This window comes from Helianthus annuus, chromosome 9, assembly GCF_002127325.2.
Source record: "Helianthus annuus cultivar XRQ/B chromosome 9, HanXRQr2.0-SUNRISE, whole genome shotgun sequence".
Lineage (NCBI taxonomy): Eukaryota > Viridiplantae > Streptophyta > Magnoliopsida > Asterales > Asteraceae > Helianthus > Helianthus annuus.
In genome coordinates, this window is record NC_035441.2 from 119,560,764 (window position 1) to 119,584,755 (window position 23,992).

General features: G+C 33.9%; 2 protein-coding genes across 11 annotated transcripts; both read right to left on the reverse strand.

Moving 5' to 3' along the window:
* Nucleotides 1–13,064: 13,064 nt before the first annotated feature.
* Nucleotides 13,065–17,616, reverse strand: LOC110878408 (chaperone protein ClpD1, chloroplastic). 10 transcript variants are annotated; one of them, XR_004867051.1, is made up of 12 exons: nt 17,273–17,612; nt 16,717–17,139; nt 16,360–16,425; nt 16,240–16,277; nt 16,057–16,102; nt 15,453–15,926; nt 15,241–15,343; nt 14,986–15,131; nt 14,587–14,659; nt 14,435–14,468; nt 13,557–13,790; nt 13,065–13,474 (listed from the first exon to the last, which is right to left on the reverse strand). XR_004867051.1 is itself a non-coding variant. In XM_035977533.1 (12 exons), exons 8-12 carry the CDS (start codon nt 15,092–15,094, stop codon nt 13,442–13,444), a joined length of 483 nt encoding a protein of 160 aa, XP_035833426.1. In that variant the 5' UTR covers nt 15,095–15,131; nt 15,241–15,343; nt 15,453–15,529; nt 15,830–15,926; nt 16,057–16,102; nt 16,240–16,277; nt 16,360–16,425; nt 17,273–17,608; the 3' UTR covers nt 13,065–13,441. The 10 variants fall into 10 exon arrangements, 8 of the variants coding, with proteins under 8 accessions (XP_035833426.1, XP_035833424.1, XP_035833428.1 ...); XM_035977533.1 differs by lacking the exon at nt 16,717–17,139 and having other exon boundaries at nt 15,453–15,529; nt 15,830–15,926; nt 17,273–17,608; XM_035977531.1 differs by lacking the exon at nt 16,717–17,139 and having other exon boundaries at nt 15,453–15,529; nt 15,830–15,926; nt 16,057–16,107; nt 17,273–17,608.
* A 3,985-nt stretch (nt 17,617–21,601) lies between these two features.
* LOC110878407 (BAG family molecular chaperone regulator 2) lies at nt 21,602–22,486 on the reverse strand. The gene is made up of 2 exons (XM_022126700.2): nt 22,174–22,486; nt 21,602–22,058 (listed from the first exon to the last, which is right to left on the reverse strand). The coding sequence occupies exons 1-2, from the start codon at nt 22,448–22,450 to the stop codon at nt 21,844–21,846; spliced, it is 492 nt and encodes a 163-aa protein (XP_021982392.1). The 5' UTR covers nt 22,451–22,486; the 3' UTR covers nt 21,602–21,843.
* Nucleotides 22,487–23,992: the final 1,506 nt, after the last annotated feature.

The window sequence follows — 23,992 nt, forward strand, 5'->3', positions numbered from 1 at the left end:
CGGCTAATTCCACCTCATATTTCACACTTAAGGTTTTAACAGGTAAATTCAGCAACTTACAGAACTTATTATCTACGAATGACTTATCAGCTCCTGAATCAAAAAGTACTCTTGCATAGACATCATTTATGAGGAAGGTACCTGTGATCACATTGTCGTCCTGAACAGCTTCCTTTGCATCCATCCGGAAGACCCTTGCATTGGTCTTCTTGGCTTCCTCAGGCTTTTTAGCGTATTTAGGGCAGTTGGTCTTAATGTGCCATTTTTCATTGCAGTTATAGCACGTAGCATCCTTAACCTTCTTGCAGTCTACTGTCTTGTGCTCCTTGGACTTGCATAACCCACATGCAGGTGGTCCTGACTGAGACTTGGTCTCAAGCCTGCATTTTCCAAAGTGGCGTTTTTGGCAAGTCGTGCACTTTGGCTTTTCCTCCACCTGTTGGTTACCCTTGTTGGACCCGGACTTCTTCTTGAAGTCAGTATTACCCTTATGCTTCTTCTCCGGCCCTCGTGAGTTATCATCCTCACGCTTTCTCTTACCTTCTTCAGAATTCTTTAGCGATCATAGCCTGACCGCATCAAAAGTAAGAGACAGAGATAGATCAGCTGCTGACCTAAACGTAGCAGGTCTTGAAGCCTTAACACTGGCTTTGATTTCTGGGGCTAAACCCCCAATGAAGCGAGCAATCCTTTTGGGTTCCGGGGTTACCAGGTACGGAACCAGTCTAGACATGGTATTGAAACTGGTGAGGTAAGCTTGACAATCTAAATTCTTCATCACCAATGACAAGAAATCTAACTCAATCCTTTCAACCTCATGTTGCGGGCAATAGTTCTCTTTAATGAGAGCAACAAACTGATCCCATGTCAGATTGTAGAGTGGGATCTTTCCAGCAGCTTGAATGAGAGACTTCCACCATGCCAATGCCTCTCCCTTGAATGATTGGGACACATACTTCACTGTATCCCTTTCAGCACAACCGCTGATGTCAACTACTGTGTCCATCTCATCTAACCAGGTCATACAATCAATTGCCCCTTTCTCCCCAGTGAAATCCCGGGGTTTGCAGGAAACAAAGTACTTATAGGTACAGGACTTGGTACGTGGTTCATCATCGGACACTATCCTCTTGGATGGAACACTATGTTGGTTTGAGGAATGTTGAACATCCTCTTTCTTGGGTTCATCTTTCTTAGAGGGTGGCTTGCTGTGGGCTTCTGAATGAGTTTTAGGGACAGATTTAGAGTGGGGTACCGACGAGGTTCTACTATGAGTCCCACTAGATTCCCTGAACTGTCGGTCTACTGCCTTAGATACAGCAGTGTCAATCAGTGTACGGAGCTCTTCTCTTGTTATATTGATCCTATCATTATCATGGTTTTCCACGGGATGACTGTTTACTTCCTCCGACCTAGTCATGTAGCTTAATTGCTACATAAAATCAAATAAAGACAAGGTTTATATAGAAGCTTATACAGTTTTATCGTTCTTGACGATTTATTAACCATGGTTTTTAATAGCCATTTTAATTAATTTGTTAAATATATAATTGTTCGGGATCTTTATCATAATCCTAAATTATAAGTTAATAATAGCATAAAAAGGCCTAGTCACGTAGACAAGTTTAGTTTTTAAGCCCAGATTTTATGGAATCGAGGCATTAAGGTTTGAATCAAAGTTCATTACCTTTTCTTGACAGGGAGTTGTAGGCTACCACTGTCTTTAGTCTCAAAGGACGTTAATTACAGCCCGTAGGCACTTCATCTTTAAGGGATGATTATTTTAATAAGGAAAATTGGAGTAATCCAATTTAAGGATGACTTGTGTGATTTTATCGAATCACATTTGGTCAAGAATGTTTACATGTTTTCAGATGTTAACAAGGATTTGAATCTTTTGAATAGGTTTTACCATCTTGGCCATGTCTGCAACGACATATAGACTAGGTTTTACCTTTAAGAATTCTTTATAATATTTAAACGCAGAACAATCCTAATTTGAGATGTTAACATGGATCTGAATCTAATTGTGGAACTATCATCTTGGCCCTGTCTTAAGGTGACACATGGTAGATCTTATAATAGGAATGTTATTTAAATCTAACCGTTCCATTAAAATTTAAACAAGTACATGGTTGCCCTAAACGGGACTTCTAACTGAAATGACTTGCCCATGCAGGGGCTAATCAGAAAAAAAAACAGAGGAAACAAATAAAGGACAAAATAAAACGAATTAGGATTAGTCCTAAGTTCTTTGTCTAGACTCGAGAATCGAGGAATGTGCAATTGTGTAACTGAGATTAAACACAAAAGGCTAGTGTTTAATTCACTCAGTGTTGGCTCTGATACCAACCTGTCACACCCCGATATTTCCATGTTTTACCGGTGGGCCCGGTGGGGAGTATCATGACGTAGTTGATATCATCATAGTCAAACAACACAAATTTAAAATGCACAGCGGAAGCAAAGGATAGATTCATTTCAACCAAATAAATTGTAATATTAAGTATCACAAGATAGTTGAAAATGATCCACAAGCGGATCGAAAGAAAAAGGAAATTGTTCAACAGACTTTAACATCTAGAGCTTGCGAGACTTGATTATTGATGCCTGGAGTAGCCAGCCTATTACGTATAGTACCTGCACTTAACCTTTTTGGAAAATACGTCAGTTTACACTGGTAAATACAACTTAACTGACTCATTTTGAAAAGAGTTTAAAAAAAATTAATTTGAATGCACTTAGGCAAAAATATCTTTTATAACTTGGGACAATTATTTAAAAATAATCTTGTATATAGTTTTACTTATTTGTCGTCCATTAGGGCCGGTTTGTAGGACCGGACAAGATTAACTGACACGCCACAGGTATAATGCCCACAAGGTTGATTACTTTAAGTGGATTACCAGTTTTTACATAATGCAACTGTCAGGTGCACGCCTACACCCCGTGCTTAGGTCGTGGCCATTTCTTTGAATGATGCCAAGGATATCCGGGACATGGTCATTTAACCCCCAAAGGCCATACACCAAATAATACAGATTAAAACGAGTTATGTAAATACATCAATCACAATCCAATTTAAATGACTACACACCCGACCAAGCGGTACTTTTATAGTACCGTATCCCAAGCCCGTATAGGGAAAATAAGTTAAGAGTATTTACCTGAGCAAAGTATAAATCAAATACAGCAAGTGCACGTAGCTTTTACTGGGCACCTAATCTGGAACAAAGGTTTTTAATAACCTATTAGAATCCTAAGGGGTCTTTGATTAAGCCTAGACTTAGACCGGTTAGTTTTCAAAAGGAAGATACGGTTCAAACGCATGATGAAGCGAAGACCGGTTTAGAATGTGGTTTTGACCCGACAAGCTTGTATGCTTGTTTAATATGGGTAACTTAAACACATTCTGGATTTTGAGATGAAAACGATATGGTTTGACCCGTTTCGGCTAATATATGCAACTAGTTACATAAGCCGATCCGAAGGCGAAAAGTGCGTAACGAGTAACCAAATGAGTCATATACAAGTTTCCTAAGTTAATATGCCTTAAATATGTTGTGACATCAGTAAGATATCTTCTATTATGCCCAAAACGAATTTAAACTCAAACTATGCCCTGAAAGGGCATTTTGGTCATTTTAAAGGTTATAAAAGAGTTTAAATGTTAACCTGAGTTACAGGTCTCATATAATCAGTAAAAATATTTAAATTGAATAAGTTATAACAGTAGGGTATTACATATATATGTGAAATTTATCATTTATAACCAAACTATGCACCGTAGGGGCATTTTGGTAATTTCACTTAAGCCTAAAAGGTCAAAACTGGAAATCTGAGTTAAAAACTTTTGCTTACTGTTAAAATATAAAAATTTACTGAAAATATCAGTAGGCATCAAACCTTATATGTTTAAAATAGTTTTAATACATACTATGCCTTAAAAACGCTTAAAAAGGCGATTTTGAGCTATTTCCGGGTTTTTAAAGGAAAGCTAATATTTTTATTATTCCAGAAGGCTCAAAATATTTTATTTATCATATTAGATCAGTAGAAAAAAGGTTTGGTATTAAAAGGATTTGTAAAACTCATTTTATAGCCCAAAAGGGCAAAACCGACAATAACCGAATCAAGCTTAGAACTCTATGTTATGCTCAGCCTAAAAATAAATAAAAATCTTCAAAAATCCCAAAATATTATTTTACATCAGTGGGTAAAAGTTTGGTATCAAAAATTGGGTTTAGATAGGCTATACGCTAATTACACCGTTTAATTAATAAAAAGTTTTTCATTTACGCTAATGAGCATAACTCTTAATCTAGACCTCAAACTGATGTCAAATTTTAGGGACAAGTCTATAAATCAGTAATGAAGGTTTCTATTCTTTTACGTTTTCAAAAATCACGTTTTAAGGTCATATGGGCATAATAGTCAACATATAAGCATTTAACGGAAACATGCATGTGAATCGGATAACTAATGAACCAAGTTGTATAATCACAGAGGGTTATACTAACATGAAACCTGGTCCTAATAAAGCTCTAAGGCATTTCTAAACTATGCTCTAATGGGTCAGAACTGAAAGTCAAAGCAAAAGTCTACTTTTGTGACTTTCGGTTCCGAACCGAGCTTAAACTGAAAATTATCGGGTTGAACATGTTTAGACGTGTTCTTACATTAATTACCAAGTTATATTAATGATAAAACATGTTGCATGGCTTCTACATTGCTAATTATGTATTAATTTGAAAATAAGCTTTCTGTTAACTTTTTATGATTAGCTTTGACCCGACAATTGACCTAGTTAGAGTGGAAATCAGATGGTGCCCTTTTAAGGGTTTATTGCCCACATAATTACCAACTCATAGGTACTTTCAATTTGAAATTTGACTGGACAAATTGTGAATTATCACGAAGTCAAACCTTAATTACGACGGTTTGACTTTAGGCTAATTAACTAGGCAAAACTGAATTAAGGAAGGTTAATGACACTTACCAAGGTCCTATGCACGACTAGTGATCATTAGGAAGGGGTCTTAAGCTCCAGGAACCTCCAGAAAATGAGTTGTGAAGATATCAAGTGAATGTGCTCAAGGTTGCAACCAAGAACTTCTTATATAGGGACTTTGATTGCACAAGATCATGACAAATAAGCCTATGGGATGATTCCTGATCATCCCAAGTGTCCCTAGGCCTTAATAAACCATCAAACAAGCCCCTAGAATCGAAAACCAGGCTTCAAAGTCGGTTAAACTTGCTGAAACAGGCACCTGTCAATAATTCTGGTCGCTGGCACTCTAAGGCGGGCCACGTAAGGTTTGGCTTACCTTTACGAAGGGCCGCGTGAAGGCTGATCTCCGGTCACAACTTTCTCATATTTGCATTTTAGGTCCCTGGACCTTCCAAACGTGGTTTTAACTTTGTTTATTGCATTTTCAACCCTCTAACTTTACTTTTAAGGGCTCCAACGCATAACCAAACACCGTTAAGTCCTCGGTTAACTTTGTGATCACCCGTAAAGCCTTAAATTTCAATGTTGACGCTTTTAACCCCTCGTATACGAATATCGTCATAACTTTCTCATACTTAATCGAAACCTTGTGAAATTTTTATCACTTATTCTCGTGAGTATAGTTAATCGTTACAAAGCTTCGGGTTTGCTAAAAGGTCACTCAGAGGTATACTTTAAACATGTTGACACATTTAACCCCTGTAGTTTGTAATCTCTCACTTTCTTTCACAATTAGCTTCGTATGATCCATGATTAATTCGTTTAAGGGTATAAACATCGAGTAGGGTCATTGTAAAGTGTATTTATTCATTGTTGACATTTTGAACCCTTTTATTCACATACTTTCCTTGTTTGTCAACCTTAGTCCCTCTAAATCAGTTCTTTACACGTTTAAAGTCCATGACACGTGTTGATATATTATTGGACATGAATTTTCGAGGTGTTACAATGAGAGCTCAGGTTAGAACTTTCGTTCAGACAAAGAGATGATGGCTCGTATTTCGGTGTGTCCCGTTTAGGGATCTTTTCTTCAACAACACATGATTAGCATTTTTCAATGTTTCATCATTTTTTATGCTGAGGGTAGGCTTTAAAATTAAAGTAGCGCAGAGCATTATACGAGGACTAGGCTATTGCTTCCGCAAAATCAGAAGTCCAGGTATAATACCCCAGATATCATCACGCACAAAGACCTAGTATGTCATAAATAGAAAATCTTTCAAAAAAGATTTCGGGGGTTACCCATATATCCGAGAGATGTTCCCCACGAGATAAGTAAGTATATGATCTTTAGGTTTATATCTCGAAAACAATCTACTGAATGAGTAAAAACCTACTGACATATCGTCAGTGAGACCGTTTATCACATTTTACTTTCCAAATCTTTAGCATGTTGTGATAGTCCACTGATGTACTATCATTTCCTCTTTTTTACAACAAAACTCATTTTTAAATTTTTCAATGTTTTTGACTTTTTAGATTTTATCGTGTTTTTGGCTTTTTCAAATTTTCGAAATTTCTAAAATTTTTACTCCTCCTAAAATCAAAATTATGTTTCAAATTTTGATTTTCAAGGAAAATTTGAAAACAAACTATACAGATAAACTGACAAATTGATTCGAATTGCTTCAACTCGCCATCCACTTGGCATAAACAATCAGAACTCCCCCTGACAATAAACTATTTTCCCATTATGATTTTAAAACACTTAAATTTGTTTTAATCAAAATGGTTTTTCCGAAAAATTAGTTTTGTTGAAATTTACAAACCACTTGTAGGTTAGGGGATTCATCACATTATTTTTCAATCACTTGTATGAAAGTTAAATCAAGTTCAACTTAATGACCTTGCTTAACCACTTGTAGGTGAAAACCTCTTTTCAACCACTTGTAGGTTCAACCATACCAACAATTTTCTTTTAGATTTTTCAGAAAGATGTCGATTCCTGCTCCACGATTGCCAACTTGGGAGCTCCGGCAAGTCAGGATTTTAAGTAGAAAATGCTGTCACCCAAGCCTGACCAGCCTTGGGTGATTGAGGATCATCTTTAACCCACTATCTTTTTTATTTATAAAACTCTTTTGCACCTTTCACCTTCCCGTCGACCATCTTCCCAAAAATATGTTTCACTTTCCCATTGAAAATTTTTTCAGCATCAAATTCTTTCTCACCAGCAAAGAATTGATCTGAAATTTCAAACTTTCCAACTTTTAACTTCAAGTTTTCTTTTGACAATGGAGGAAAGTTTTCATCGTTCATTTTTGGAACGGAATTCTTATCACTTTTCACAACAAATGACTCCTCTGACTTTGACGAGTTAGATTCATTGTCAGAACTACTCTCTGATTTAACAACTCATATTTGTTTGTTCAAATCGACTTTTCTTTTGTAAAATCGTTTCGAACTTTCACCAAATTCGAAAGTCGAATCTTTGACCTTTTTAAAACTTTCTGTTGGTTGTTTCTTTTCATCAACAAATTTCTTTTTCAACTTTGAGTTAGAAGAAACTCCCTGTTTTGTGTAGGTTGGCTTTGGGCAATTCCAAGCGATGTGTCCAACCTCTTGACATTTGAAACAGGTTCTTCTTTCAACTCTTTTCTCAGATTCCTTCACTAGATTCTTTTTCCTCTCAGCAAGAAACTCTTTGTTTGACTGTCTCCAGAATGGTTTCTTCTCTTCTTCTTCTGAACATGTTCCTGAAACAAATTTAGTTTTCGGTTTATAAGTTTTTTCATTTTTATAATTTTCTGGGAAAATGAAACCTAAACCTTTCTTTTTGAAATTACTGTTATGGTTTGGTTTCTTTTGAAAAACAGAACCAGAGCTGTAACCTTTTTTCTTGTTCAATCTTTGTTGAACTCTTGAAGTGTATCTTTTAGGTTTTTCATGAAGATTTACATCTTTTATTTCAGAAATATTAATTTCTGTTAATTTGAAAACCTGTTTGATTTGTTTAGTTTTAACACTTCTTATTGGAAATTCTTCATCAGAATATAATTTGTCAGAAACATTCAAAGTATATGCCACTTTGATTGGTTCTTCATTCAAATTATTTTTTGATAACAGAAATTCTTTATTGTAAACCCGTTTGACCGGTGAACTCGGACTCTTGTCTGATGAACTCGAACTTTCAGATTTAGACTCCGACTTTGACTCTTCATCCATATCCAACACCTGATCGACCATTTTCTTTAATAACTCAGACTCATGATCAGTGTCAGACGCTGTGAATGTGACGTCAAATTGTCTGGTAACTCATCAATGGTTTCAGACTTTAACTTTATGTTGATTGCCTTTTTTAATCGTTCCTCATTTGGCTTTCTGGGAGAATAACTTTCCCAGATCGGAGGCGGACACTTGCTATACTTGACACTTTGTTTCTTACCAGTATCCTTATCTTCCGTCTTTTTATCTTGAAAAGCTTCAAGACCTGCAACAGTAGGATAAACTCTGTCAATCAAATAATCACAAGTTGTATAACTCAGGAACAATCGTTTGATTCTCTCATTTTCAATCTTTTCGAGTTCCAAATCCTGCTTCAGCTTTGCACAATCTTCAATATACTCATTGATGACTTTCTGCTTAGTCATTAATGTTGAACTCATCATCGTCTGAGCAGCTCCCATTTCTAGGTTTGTCTTGTTCAAATTATCAATTGTTCTGTTCAGCACATCATAAGATTCTTTTACATACTTCACATCAAACAACAATTTTTCTTTCAACTCTTCTAGCTCACTACACTTCTTGTCTTTCTCTTCACAATGTTTGCATGATTCCAAACATTTCAGACAAGGTTTCATGACCTCGACAATCTTTTCAACTTCGACTATTTTTTCAACTTCGATAATTTTTTCAACTTCGACAATCTTTTCAACTTCGACTATCTTTTCAACTATTTTCTCAATCACTTTTTCAGTCATCGGGTCTTCATCAAATTCTACTTTTATCTCATACTCTTCATCTTCGACCTTCTCTGTCGAATTCTCTTCAACTTTTTCTCTCTCGGCTTCCATTTTTGCCTTTTCTTCAGCAATCTTTCTTGCTTCCAATTCGTCCAATTCTCTCTTCAGTCGAGCAGCCCTTTTCTCTTTCAACATCTCGATCTTATCTGCAAAAAACAAATTAAAACTGAATGAGTCTAAACTTTTTCTAGCATTATTAATGTACTCTTCCTCATCATCAGTATCTTCATCACTTTCTGATGATCTGAAAATTTTCGTTCTTTTTGGCTTAGATTTGACTGCTTCTTCTTCAAAGATTTGAGCAACAAATGCTGAATCAGCCGGAACATATTTGTCTCAGCTAAATCCCTCTGCCACTTTTTCATCATCTTGATTAAAAAGATAAGCTTTCTTCTTTCCATCTTCAATAGCACGGGATGATGATGATTGTTGAGCTATTTGATGATAAATTGATTTTCGATGATAATCGTTGTTTCCAAACGGATCTTGTCTTCCGGTTGCTTCTTTGTTTGTACATTCTCGTTTAAAATGCCCCTTTTCTCTGCAACGAAAGCAAGTAACCTTTGATTTGTCAAGCCCTAACGGAGATGTAGCAATATCATGAAAATCATCTCTTCCGGTGATTTGTGTGAATTTTTCTGCTCTTCTTACAGCACTAGCTAAACACCACTTGATGTCCATCAACTCAAGTTCCTCATAATCAATCTGGTCATAATCCTCTTTAGTAAGCATTGGATTTCCGATTCTTCCAGCAACTAAACTTTCATAAGACTCTAACATAGTAACAAGTGATACCATGTGTTGCTTAGCCACTTCTGGAGAGAGATTTTGACCATTTGGAATATTCAATGTAACATTGCATTGCAGATTTGTTGAACTCTGTCGTTGAGGACTTGGTGTTGTGAAATTCGGATCAAAACTTGAATACGATGATGAATATCCACCACTCTGAGTTGTAGTGCTAACATTTGTTCCAAAAGATCCATCAGCATTGAAAGCATTCTTAATCTTCGGACTCGGAGTAGTCTCAAACTTGCTTCCTCTATAGTATAGACTAACATCCTGTTGAGCTTTTGGATTATTCATGATAGCAGTTTTCTGAACATCCAGTTCATGTTCTTCAATTTTCTGAATGAACTTACTCAAATTCATACTTTCAGATTTTCTCATATGTTTCAAAATCAACAAATATGTTCCCCATTTATTCTGTGGTAGTGCATCCACAAGCTTATCAACCCATTTATCATCTTCTTTCTTGATCTCCAATCTTCTCATTTCCTGAACAAGATGACAATATCTATCGATAGTCTTCTTAGTCGTCTCATCTTCAAAAGTTACAAACATATCAAATGATTTCTTTAGTAATGCTTGTTTGTTCTTTATCATATCAGCGCTTCCCTTAAACTTGTTACACAACGCTAACCAAATTGATCTAGCAGTATCTTCATGTTGAAGCAAAACAAAGATATCTTCTTTTACTGCTTGTTGAAGAATACTAATCATCATTTTTTCACTGGTGTATTTCAATTTCTCTTCCGCTGAATAATCACTTAAAGATTTTTCATTTCCACGTTCATCTTTCGGTTTAATGTAATCTTTGTCCAATGAAACCCATGCATGAAATTTGTAAGCTTGCACCCAAGTTTCAAAACGGTTTTGCCATCCTTTAAAATCCTCGATGTACATAAGCTTTGGAGGATTTTGAGACGTTCCTGTTTCATTTTCGATTTCAACAGTTTCGGCAACTGTAATTGGAGCACCTGGGGTAGCAAACGCATTGTAAAACTCTTCTTCCATGTTTTGGTATCAAATTTCACAAGTTTACAAAGTTCAAACGAAATGGAGTTTCGAACAAAATGGTATTTCAAACGAACTGGAACTTGGTGCGAAATGGACTTTGATACGAAATGACCTTTTCAAGCGATATGGGAAACCAAACTTCAATCCGTGCGAAATGAAGTTTCTTTTCAAACGAAATGGCAACTTCAAGCGGAATGGGAGATCTGGTGCGAAATGAAGATTCCTTTCAAGCGAAATGACACTTTGAAGCGAAATGGGGTTCCACTTCGTGCGAAATGCAATCTATATTGTCCAATCCATGCGAAATGGGGATGATTTCACACGAAATGAGCTATTTCGTGCGAAATGATGCTGACGTCATACAATCGGACATGATTTTGGCAAAATTGATCAAGATTTAGGTCGATTTTAGGTCTGATTCTTTCAAGGATTGATTAAAACAGTGTTGCGCACGTTATATGTGAAAATTAGTCCATTTTAACCGTAAAATTTTGTTAATTTTGAAAAAGAAGGTGTAGAAGTCAGAATTTTTGGTGAAATCAGGCTGATTTGGTAAGAACTCTTCCTCCTGAGCTCTGATACCACATGTAGGATCGTTTGCACGACCAAAACGAGTCGTTCAGAAAAGTTCTAATCAATACGAGAGGCGGAAACAAACGTATCGACTTTGAATCAGCTTGATTTGCACACAGAATCACTTATAAAGTTTTGTATATTGATTTGACACAATTACAGATCAAACAACACGTCAGCAGCACTTCGGCTCTGGAATCCGGAACTGTTACAAACGAAATGCAAGCTCAGGTATATATAGGGGATCCATTCCGCATGAAATGGACAAGTTCCATTTCGTGCGGAAAGGTCCAACATCACTAAAACCCTAATACCTAGTCTACTGAGCTTCATTCTATCCAATCTAGACACAAGACTCGATACAAGACGAAGTCGACAGACATATGCATCAACAAGTATTAAAAAATTATATATTATTATAATATATAAATTACTATTCATTAGCTTCTAATAATAAAAAAAGATTTTACGTAGTAACAAGGCTTAATGCTAACAAAAAAGATTTACTTAATGCTATTATTAAGATTTAACATGTAACATTTAACAACCTAATTAATTTGGATAATTTGCTATATATGACACAAGTCCAAACCCTAGGTACCACCAAGTAATTACTAAACCCAGTAAGGGCAAAACAGTCCTACAAAAATATTATGTGCCCTGCAAAACACCATCAAATCCTAACCCATCATCTCTGTTTTACGGTTAAATAAATCTAATTTTATATACCAAATAATAAAAAAAAAGTTATATATTCAAAAATCATGTGTATTACATGCGTTAAATAAATGTATTTTTATACTAAATAATTAAAAGGTTATACCTTTAACAAAAGACTAATTGCAGAAATCAACCTTTATGTTATACCCAAAGTACACTTCGTACTTTTCACTATGAAATCGGCAAAAATCAACATTTATGTTCATGTTTTGCTACAAAGTATAATAAAAACGGGTTAAATAAATCTGATTTATATACCAAATAATAATAAAAAAGTTATATCTTTAAAAACCTGTGTATTTGACGGATTGAATAAATGTAATTTTGTATAGTAAATAATAAAAAAATTATATCTTTAAAAACTAACGGATATACTTGGTACGCAATGATAGTGTGATTGCAAAGATGGTTTTTGAAAAGAAGATATCTTATTCAAGAAGCAAATTAGCCGTAATTTGAATGATCCAATGCTAGATTGACAAAGAAATGATCTTTTCTAATAAAAAGAAGTGAAATAATAATATAGTGTCAAAAATAGAACAATAACAAACACTAATTGTTACAAAGTTATAATAGTAAATAAAAAATCGACAGAATTCGAAACGAAATAATGAAAATAATAATAAATAATATATTGATACAAAGTTTAGTTTTCGTGATAAATAATTTGTTTTATTTAAAAATATCTTAAGTTAAAAATTTAAATTTCAGGATAATATTTTATTAGAAAAAATAAAAGAAATTTATTCAACATTCAAAGTATGATAAGATTTAATATTACTTTACTATATTTCTTAAATTAATATATAAGATAAGTAGGAGAGAGACGAGAAAATAAAAAAAATAGATGGCTCCAATGATGACACTTGTCACACATTGATTTAATCTATACTATATAACTAGCGTAAGACCCGTGTACAAACACGGATGGTTTTTAGAAAACTAAACATACCACATTTTATTAAACAACGAATGTTTTTATAGTAGATGTTCCATTCATCTTGAATTGAATTGATTCATTACTCACAATATATAACAACATTACAACCAGAATAACTACATACAAAGAAAACAATATATACATATACTTAAAATATATCTAATGCAATGTTGTTTACTGTTCTGGTGGACTCTGTTCATCAAGCCAACACACCAATTTAACATATTTACCACATATTTACAAACTTAATCTCCATTTTCATACAACTTTTCCACAGTTATTCTGGACCAATTTCTCCACTTTCACAGTCTAGCCGCCAGCATATAATGTTTCAAAATGACTAAACTTATGTTCTCTATAGGCTTCCCAGTCGATTTCAATCCAGCATAAGAAGATGTTGACTCATCATCGTCAAGCATAAATCCGATAGAATTATAATGCATTCTCAAACAATACTCTACGACCCTGCATGACAACAATAGGTTATTAACTTATTAATTAAAAATAACTTCTTAATTTTGTTTTTAGATTTTCAAGATGTACGAACCTGAGAATCGGTGAGGTAGCCATCTTCAAAGATCTGAAGAAGAATGTTGAAGATATCGGGATGGGCTTTTTCTATTTCATCGAGAAGGATAACAGTGAAAGGGCGTTTACGGATCGCTTCAGTGAGGGTCCCACCTTCACCACACCCTACATAACCTGGTGGTGAACCTATTAGCTTGTTGATTGTATGTCTCTCCATGTATTCACTCATGTCTAATCTTAGCATCGCACTTTCCTGTAATTAAAACAACAAAATAGTGTCATATAAAAGTAAAATTACATCTCTAGTGGGAAATTAGCCTCTGTTGCCTCATCCCTTCTAACCTTTGTTGACTGACCCTTTTAACCTCTGTTGACTAACCCCTTTTTAACCTTTGTTGACTAACCCTTTTAACCTCTGTTGACTAATCCGTTCTAACCTCTGTTGACCAACTCTTTTAACCTTTGTTGACTAACCCCTTTTTAACCTTTTTCGATTAACCCTTTTAACCTCTGTTGACTAACCCTCTCTAAACCTCTGTTGACTAATCCGTTCTAACCTCTGTTGACTAACCCTTTTAACCTCTGTTAAGTAACCCTTTTTTAACCTTTGTTGACTAACCCTTTTAACCTCTGTTGACTAACCCTCTTTTAACCTCTGTTGACTAATTCGTTCTAACCTCTGCTGACCTAATACATATAGTATATAAGCTCCTTTTTAACCAAGTGGTCACATTTCTAAAAGTACCGTTTCTAGGATATCAAAGCTTCAAATAGTATCATTTATATCACTAACCATATTTATAAAACTGCAATCAATAATATAAATGCAAACAAAAAAAGTCGTCAATTATTCACAACAAAGGTTGGTATTATTACCAAACGTATAAAAATACTAACCCTTAGAATGTGAAGTCTGCTTTTGATCATGCACCTACATTAGTCAAACACGAAAGGAACAGTCAAAAAATACTCAAAGAAAAACCTAATAGCAAACAGGTGGACGTAAAAAAGTAGTTAGTTAGGTGGCAAATGGTAAAAAACTAATTTACCGTATGCTTCTTTGTATCCTGTTTGGTGTAATTACCACCAGCCTGTTGTTGATCAGTCTGATTGTTTTCAATACTGAAACAACGAAGTCTCAGTTAAATAATGATTTTAAAGCACGTCATAACAGTCCACCATACATAAAATAAAACATAATTTTAGAAGGAAGAAAACACAAGTCAGTATATGTACATGCTTGTACCATCTAAAGCACCAGAAGTCGTAATACACATCGAAAAGCATAGGGTTTCGAGAGAAAATAAGTGTCGATTTTAACAGGAAGTCATAACCGTTCACGTCGCTTTTCTAAATAGCGAAGAGGGATTACTTGACCATACTTTTAGATTTGATTATCTTTGAACCATTGTTAACCAGATCGTTCTTCATAGGATTTAAAAACCGACCTAGAGGAAGTTTTGGAAGACTCAGAGCGCTTTCATTGGTTTTAACCTGTTTATTCTTCGGTTTTCCTGGATTCTGTTCCCACCCAAAAGGAACACTTCCTGTGTTCATCAACAGGTCTACTGTCGAATCAAGTCATAGCTTTTACCTAATTTCATAAAGTCAAATCAAGACACAATCAAAAACTACATTTGTAATATATAATCTTTCTAATATAATCTTTTTAAGAGCCATAGCTTTTACACAAATGAACTAACCTGACTGTTGTTTTTCAAGAGTTTTCTTGATCTTGTTGTGGCATCTGAATAAGTGAAAGAAAGTCGTCTTCGGCATAACAACTTGCAAATTATCTCGTTCTGACTGCATAACAACTTGCAAATTATTAAACAAATAGGATTTAAAACCTTTTAAGGATGGATTGACCAGCATGTTCACTGAACATTATCTTTTGACATCATCAACAACTTACAGAGCTTAGCAACAATCAATGGCTCGTTTTCGATATAAACCCTTTCATTTCGATCCAAAATGCATTGAAGTCGATCACTGACGCATAAAAACTTAACCGGTCAGTCTTGGGCTTAATTCGGTCATAATACACATCGAAAAGCAAAGGGTTTCGAGAGAAAAAAAGTGTCGATTTTAACAGGAAGTCGTAACCGTTCACGTCGCTTTTCTAAATAGCGAAGAGAGATTACTTGACCATGCTTTTAGATTTGATTATCTTCGAACCATTGTTAACCGGATCGTTCTTCATAGGATTTAAAAACCCGTTTCATCAACAGCATGTTCACTGAACATTACTACTTCATCTATTCCATAACAAAAAGCATCAAATAATTTTACCTCAGCAATTTTACAAGTAGCATAGTGTCCTTCTTTTCCCCATCCGAGATTAGAACTTTTTGATTTAATATTATCGAGAGAGAGCCATTGCTTTTACCTAATTTCATAAAGTCAAACCAAGACACAATCAAAAACTGAATTTGTAATATATAATCTTTTTAATATAATCTTTTTAAGAGCCATAGCTTTTACACAAACTGATTTCGAGAGAGAGCCATTGCTTTTACCTAATTTCGAAAGGAGGAGAATTCTTTGAATCCAAGCTTAAATCCTCTGTACTGAATAACAATGACCACGATTATAATATTAGCCACTCAAGATTTCAATTACATGACACATAACATAAATTATTTATCAAACCGGAATTCAATATAAGCCTGGATGTGAGATTATTAAACACAGTTTAATACCTGTCCGGTGTTTGCTGCTCAGGTGTTTGCTGACTTCCCTGTTTATACGCAAGTTCCATAGTTAATACCAGTATACAAAATGAATCCAAATCAGCCAGTTAACAAAAAAAAATTACTTACACCACCACGTTGAGCCATAAGCTCTTGCATTCTTCTTTGCCTGGTAGCTTCAAGTTCTGGATCAGCCTGCATGTACAACCAAGATAATCGCCTTAAGTAACCAAGCCAATAGCAGCAAAGCATATCTTGCTAATATGAGTTCATACTAACTCTTATTATGGATAATTTTGGATTTAACTAATAACCTAATTGATTAATATATCCAATTCCAGTATCGGATATTAACGCAAATGACAATCAATAGAAAGTATAGATAGATTATAGATATAGATTATAGATGATAGATTTTACATCATCAACCCCAAACCAGGAACACCCAAAGAAGTCATATTACAAATTTGGGGATTTTGTTTTGACCTTTCTTCCATTCTGCAAATTCTCCACCAAAACCATACGTAAACACTCCAACAAACTTCATCTATATGCACACACACAACTTCAATTTCCCCAATCTTCTCCTCTAATCCATCTCCATCTCCCAACTCGCATGCATACGACACTTGTTTTCCTTCAAAATTGAGCACAGATCGAGCAATCATTGGGGAAAAGATGTAATTAACCGAGAGATTTGACAAATTGCATCCGCCTAGGGTTTGAATTCTTTGATTGAATACTTCATTTAGGGCTTGGTGGTTTCTGATTGTGTCGTACGGATGTAAGGTACATTGGATCGAACTAAGGTTGTGCTTCGGCACTTGCCGCACAATATGTCTCAGTCGGTGCTTGTGGAGCAGATTGATGCTCGGTTTTCCGGTCATTATAACTGGTTTTGTTTCCATTCTGGCAAGAATAGGTTAGGGTTTTACGTGTGTTTTTTTGAGATTGTGTTTGTTGCTATTCTTTTCAAACTGTAACTATCATTACATCCAAGTAAGAGAAATTAAAGAGCTAATAAGAAAAAAAAAACATTTACCTGGCTTGAAACCGTAGATCAGACGGCCAGAGGCCATTGCTTGCTGCCGTTACTCTTCCCTCAAAGCCACGGCTTGAAACCCTAGATACCGATCTGGTTCTCTATCTCTAACCCTCAGACGACAGTGTACCGAAGACAAATACCCTGTTTGTTTAGATACCGGCTCTAGGTGTTTGTTTTGATGATTTATTGTCCAGATTCAAGTGAGTTTTAGAGAGAGTTGAAGTTGATAAGCTCAGAGAGAGGTATGGATTTGAGAGAGAGAAAGTGAGTTTTAGAGAGAGAGAGTTGAGAGAAAAATGGATTGAATTTTGAAAGTGAAGCCCATATTTTGAATTTTTGATTAGTGAACTCAGTTTATATATGTATATGTTTTGAATTTTGAATCTGGAGCTAAGGTTTGAAATTTGGAGAGCTAGGTTGGAATTTGAATGTGGGACCTTTGAAATATGAAAGTGGGGTAGTGGTTTGATGGCAGATGTTTGAACTTTAAATGTATTTTAAACTAAGCTTTATGATGTCACTATGCTCCCTCTATGGCTGCCACCTCATCGTTGATGACATACGAAAAGCCTTGTTAGACAGCCTCTATGGCTGCCAACTAAGTTTTTCTTATGTCATTGAGTTTTCTCCTTTTATAGTAAAGATAGATAAAAGAAACCACTTTAGAGACACTTGTCATTATATTAGGCCATCTCTTATAGATAATTATTATTTTAGTTTAATTTCTTCTAATTAATTATAGATAATCCTCCTACTAAATATTATTTAGTTTAAGGAAAAGTATATTGTACATTACGGCTTAACTTACTTCACGTAAGACAACGTGCGTGATTAGTTCTATAACATGCGTGATTAATGTTTTCAATATGCGTGGTTATTGTGTTTCAACATGCGTGATTTTGAATTTTTGAGTTATAACGTGCGTGAGTTAAAAATGAACGTGCGTAATTACCTGTCGTACGTGATGTACGTTAAACCGTAATGTACGTTAACCTTCCTCTTTAGTTTAATATTTTATATTATAGATAACCCTCCTACTAAATATTATTAGTTTAATATCTTATGGATAAATATTATTAGTTTAATTTCAGTGAGTTTTATATGTTCATAAATCTTAAGTATAAAACGACCTATTTCACTCTTCCATATTTAGACCATACACATTTTACTGTGTTATTTCACTTTACTCCATATTTAGACCATATACTTTACTTTAGTTGAATTTCTTTATAGTCTATTCAGTTAACTTTATATTCGGTATTTCATATCCACCTCCCTTTTTGTAGTGTTGTTTGTCACATTTGTAACGTTGGTTATCGATCCATGATATGAAAACAAATTATGTTATTGATTGAAACAACCGATGATGTGAACATCTATATCTATATCCATACTTTATATAATAAAAGAAATCAACATGTGGCACGTATCATTCATTGGAGGCACCTATTTTTTGGGTTTTCCGCCTTTCTTTTATATTTATTATTTAGTATATAAATTAGATTTTTTTTACTATTATTAGTATTTTTATTATTTATCAAATATATTGATTACTTAAAATTTATATATAAGACTTTATCCAAAATTATGTTTATTTAATACACTATTAATCCAAAATTATATTTATTTAATATACTATTAATCTAAAATTACATTTATTCAACTCATGTAATACATAGAGTTTTTAAAGATTTAACTTTTTTATTATTTGGTATATAAATTACAATACACGAGGTTCTTAAAAGTATACTAATTTTTATTATTTAATATATAAAATTATATTTATTCAACCCGTGTGATAAATGGGGTTTTTAAACATATATTGTTTTATTATTTAGTATGTAAAATTACATTTTTTTCCACCCATGTAATACACGGGGTTATAACCTAGTTTATTATATAGTATAGAATATAGATATAGATATAGATTCTAATATAATATTTGTTTTAAATAATTATAAATTAAAATTGTAAAAGTTATACTTCTATAAATTATTCCAGTGAATGTTACATGATACTCTCTCTAACTAACTTGCAATTTTTACTTATGCTTTATTTTAATTAATTGTTTTATAATATTTAACACATGAATATCATTTAGTATAAATGTTCAAATAATTCTTTACTGATTTACAGTAATGAATACTGAAATTTTAGTGAGTCAAATATTTAGTTACATTATAGTAATTGATATAATTTTAAATTCAAATTCATATCAAAACTATTTCAAACTAATTTTCGTTGTTATCTATAATTTTAATTTTGTGAGTTAACATCCTCAAATATATCATATAAGCCCCCTTTGATAACAAGTGTATTATTAAATTTAATAATATATTTAGATTATATCAGTATACTTTTTCCTTTCATATTGTATTACTTATTCATCCCAATATAATAAATGAGATCAAAGAAGGAGGCAGATTTCTTTCGTTGTATGTTTCGTGATTAGACTATCTCCAACGTTACATGTATCCTTAGACGCCTTTAGCTGCCACGTTATCTACCACATCATATCATTACAGATCCATAAAAACCCTTATTTGATCTCTAACCTTACAAATATCTTTACCTTTCTTAATTTCCACATCATTACCTACCCACTATACACAATATTTAAATAAAACATTTTTTGCTTTTACTTTGGGTCCACCTACATGCAAAAACCAAGAAAACAATGCCATTGTGGAAAGGCTTAGACGCTAAGGGCATCTAAGGACAAAACTGTACAAGGCGAAGGGCTTGTAAGGGCCTTCAAGGGCATCCCTCCAATGAATGCATTGGAGATAGTCTTATAATAAATAAAGTTCAAGGACAATCGTTATCGAGAGTTGGTTTGTATCGAGAGTTGGTTTGTTTTTTTTAAACAATCAGTATTTTCACATGGATTGTATGTGGCTTTTTTTAGAGCCATAAGTAAAAATAGACTAAAATTGTTAATTGTTGATAAAGATTATAATCTTTCGAATAGGACATCTAATGTTGTCTACAAATAAGTTTTTTTTGATATTTGTAATTTGTATTTGTTCGATCGATTTAAAAATCATAAATATAACATTGATTTGTAATTTTTCATTATTACATTTAATATAATATATAATTATTTACCATAAATATGTTTTTAATGCATATTTTTTTATACCCAACCTATATGCACAACTCCTCTAGCTAGGGGTGTGTATGGGTTGGTTTTGGTCGGTTTTGGTCTAAAACCATAACCACGATGCCGGTTAATGGATAACCATAACCATAACCGATCGGCTATGGTGGTTATGGTTAATCGGTTTAATGGTTATAGCGGGTCGGTTTTGGGTGGTTAACCGTGTATTTAGCCTAGCTAAAAATAGCTCAATTTTTTTAACATGGAATAAATTGTTATTGCCTATTTGTATATATTAGTATATTGCATAGTATGAAAAATACATATAATCTATAATATTAATATCGATTATTACTGAATATTCAAATAAAGTGAAAAATATATTCCATAAATTCAAATAAACAATCATATATTAAAAAAATAGTGAAAATCCTAAATCCTACAAAAGATTTATTACATGTTGGTTCGGTTCGGTTATGGTGGGTATGAAAACATTGATAACCATAACCGATCCGCTACTTTCGGTTTTTAGAAAAACCATTAACCGACCCACCGGTTTTTGATTTGGTTCGGTTTATCGATTAATTCGGTTATGTTTAGGTTAATTCGGTTTTTTGCACACCCCTACCTCTACCCATCGGCCCACCTTCTTTCACCATCTAACAATCACCATCTCAATGACTCTTACTATCTTCGAACATCTACATATACACATGAATAAATTATTGATGCTGAAGAGTGCAAATGAACAAATAAGGCTTACATGAATAAATTATTGATGCTCAAGAGTGCCAATGAACAAATAAGACTTTAAATATATTCGTTTATCTAATTAAAGGATCATACATTCATACCCTTATTTATTTGCATAACAAATTAATGAACTTTCTACAAATCCTCATACCAGTAAGTTCTACATAAGTGTTTTACATGACAAATCAATTTGCTCTATATGTTTCGGTTTAAATATTTGACAATAGATAACCGAAAATGACCCTCAAAACTCAAAAGAAGGACATGGAGATAATTTTTACACGTTACAAGTCTAATTTATTTGACAATAGTTATAGATAACCGAAAATGACCCTCAAAACTCAAAAGAAGGACATGGAGATAATTTTTATACGTTACACGTCTAATTTATCTGACAATAGTTATAGATAACCGAAAATGACCCTCAAAACTCAAAAGGACATGGAGATAATTTTTACACGTTACACGTCTAATTTATCTAGTTCTAATTCTCTTAGTATATTAATAATCTTGAGTTTACATTTCCATTATATATTTGTATAATACCTAACAATAGGTTTCTTGCATACAACACTCTTCTAATTATATAAAAAACAAATCACAAACAATTAATATCTTACCCTTAAAAAATAAGAGGGTAAAAATAAGAGTTGAACTTGTATTATCTTAGTTACAAGTTCAACCACACAAGTACAAGTTATTGATTTTAGCTCTATTATACAGTAATTGTGCGATATATTTGCGGTTTGGCTAATCCACGAAGCTTCATCTCCTTTATCGCTGGATCTTGCAATAACAACACTTTGTCGTTGTCTCTAACCCCGACCATGTGTAGGTGTTCTCCATCTTCTCTTTCTTTCCCTCTAAACAATACTCTTTGCTCTTTTGCCTCCAAACTTGTTATCGTTGATAATATCATCTTAAGTTCTCCTGATTAACAACGAATTATGAGGGTTAATTGAGATTATTGTCTCACATGTTTCATCCAAGAAAACTAATGTGTCATGTGACGATTCAAGAGTAGTGCTAGCATAAAAGGACTTACCAAAAGTTGAAGTTGCGCGAATAGATATATCATGCCACTCTGAAACCGTTGTGACGCGAATAGTAATGATCCCTTCCGCTACACTCTCACCGCCGATCTCTCTCCTTTGCACAAGCATACCACCAGGACGCAACTCCCATTTAACTTCGCCCATTTTCATGACCGTTTCACCTTGCATCTTGTCACATCCTTTATTACCACCATCATTGCGATTGCTACCGCCGTTGCGTAGCTTAGAAAGGCTTCGTGAAAGTCTACTTGATTTCAGTTTGATCATTTTTGTAGAATCTTGTATGTGTGTTTATGAAGAGAGGTTAGTAAAAGGGTGTATTTATATTAATATTGAGGACCCTTTGGGGTAAGATGCCAAGAGTAGGGGGCAATAAAATAATTGAGCGGTGTTAGTTTAGTTTGTTTGGGTTACATGGGACGAATCAGAAGGAGCCACGTGTCATATGTTGAATTTTTTGGGTGCTATTGCACATGGGGGCGATGACATTTCTTAAACGCGGCTTTCGCTAAATAACCGGACCAGACACAAACTGTCGGCTTCAAACTGTGTTCTTTAAGATTGATAACCACTAAATATACTTTATTATTATTATTATAATATTTTTTTAATACAAAGACTTGTACGTTTATATATACTAGTTCACCGTTTCAAAAAAAAAAAAAAAAATAGATAATATGTTATTAAGTTAAAAAACGGTTGTAGATGTTAAAAACTTACAGTTTTACAATAATTATAACTTCCACTGTGGCAATCAAGATTCAACAAACAATATTAATAGTAGGAGTTATATAGGGCCATGTTCTACCTATCCCACATAGACAGGGGCGGACCTACGTTACGAGGAACGGGGTCCCCGGACCCCAATCTTTTTTTAAAAAGTAGTAGAAACGGTATATGAAATTGTCTATGGACCCCATAAAATAATTTAGTTGGACCCCATAACAATGAAAGTCAGGCTATTGCAGTGGTAAAACCCCTTGTTTACAAACAAAAGGTCATGGGTTCGATACCTTTTTCTCCGTTTTTTTGTGTTTTTTTTTTTTTTTTTGGACCCCATTGTCCAAAAATCCTGGGTCCGCCACTGCACATAGATTGATACATGGTTACATAAGACTAGAAGGAGGTTGATGTAAAATTGAACACTTCTTGTCTACTATTTGTGTATTGATTTGATGATAAAATTTATATTTATATTTAGAAAACACTAATAGTTCGTAAAATCACTTAGTAACGTCTGATACGCGAATATATTTGAAGGAATTGAAATTTAAAGAATTATATTTGGGTTAGAAATACGGCAAAGCGAATTTGTAATTTAAAGGGATTAAAATCTTTCAATGAATGAATTTGTAAAAACTTTGGGTGAGAAAACAATCACAAAAGAATTGTAAAGCGATCAGCACCGATAGGTCGCCCCATCGTTGATGACACTCCATGCGTGTCACACCTCAACCGATAACGGAAACATCGAAGTGAGACGAAAACGAGATTTCACAACCACTAACTTGTGACAATAATTTAAATGATAACCTTCATTTCATTCAAAAGATTCAGGTACATTGTTTAGAAGCAAATAACGACAATTAGAACATAACAACTAAAACAACAAAACCTAATTTAAAATAAGGCGCGTTTCTAGTCCATCCTACTAGATTTCTTTTCAACGCATCATCATCATCATAATACTGCAATATATATTAAAGTAACGGTCAACATATAAAGCATTGGTGAGCATACAAGTTTGGTTTACTAGCATACGTATAAAAGTTTAACACAATCCACATGGCAAAATCGTATACTAAGGCA

Excerpts from the sequence above, each read along its gene's own strand:
- LOC110878408 (XM_035977535.1), bottom strand. The coding sequence starts at position 15,094 with ATGAACACAGGAAGTGTTCCTTTTGGGTGGGAACAGAATCCAGGAAAA. Across the intron at positions 14,469-14,586 it reads AGGATACAAAGAAGCATACG|GTGCATGATCAAAAGCAGAC; the intron begins GTAAATTAGTTT and ends TGACTAATGTAG. Across the intron at positions 13,791-14,434 it reads GCAGACTTCACATTCTAAGG|GAAAGTGCGATGCTAAGATT; the intron begins GTTAGTATTTTT and ends TTTTAATTACAG.
- LOC110878407 (XM_022126700.2), bottom strand. The coding sequence starts at position 22,450 with ATGATCAAACTGAAATCAAGTAGACTTTCACGAAGCCTTTCTAAGCTA. Across the intron at positions 22,059-22,173 it reads TCGCGCAACTTCAACTTTTG|GAGAACTTAAGATGATATTA; the intron begins GTAAGTCCTTTT and ends GTTGTTAATCAG.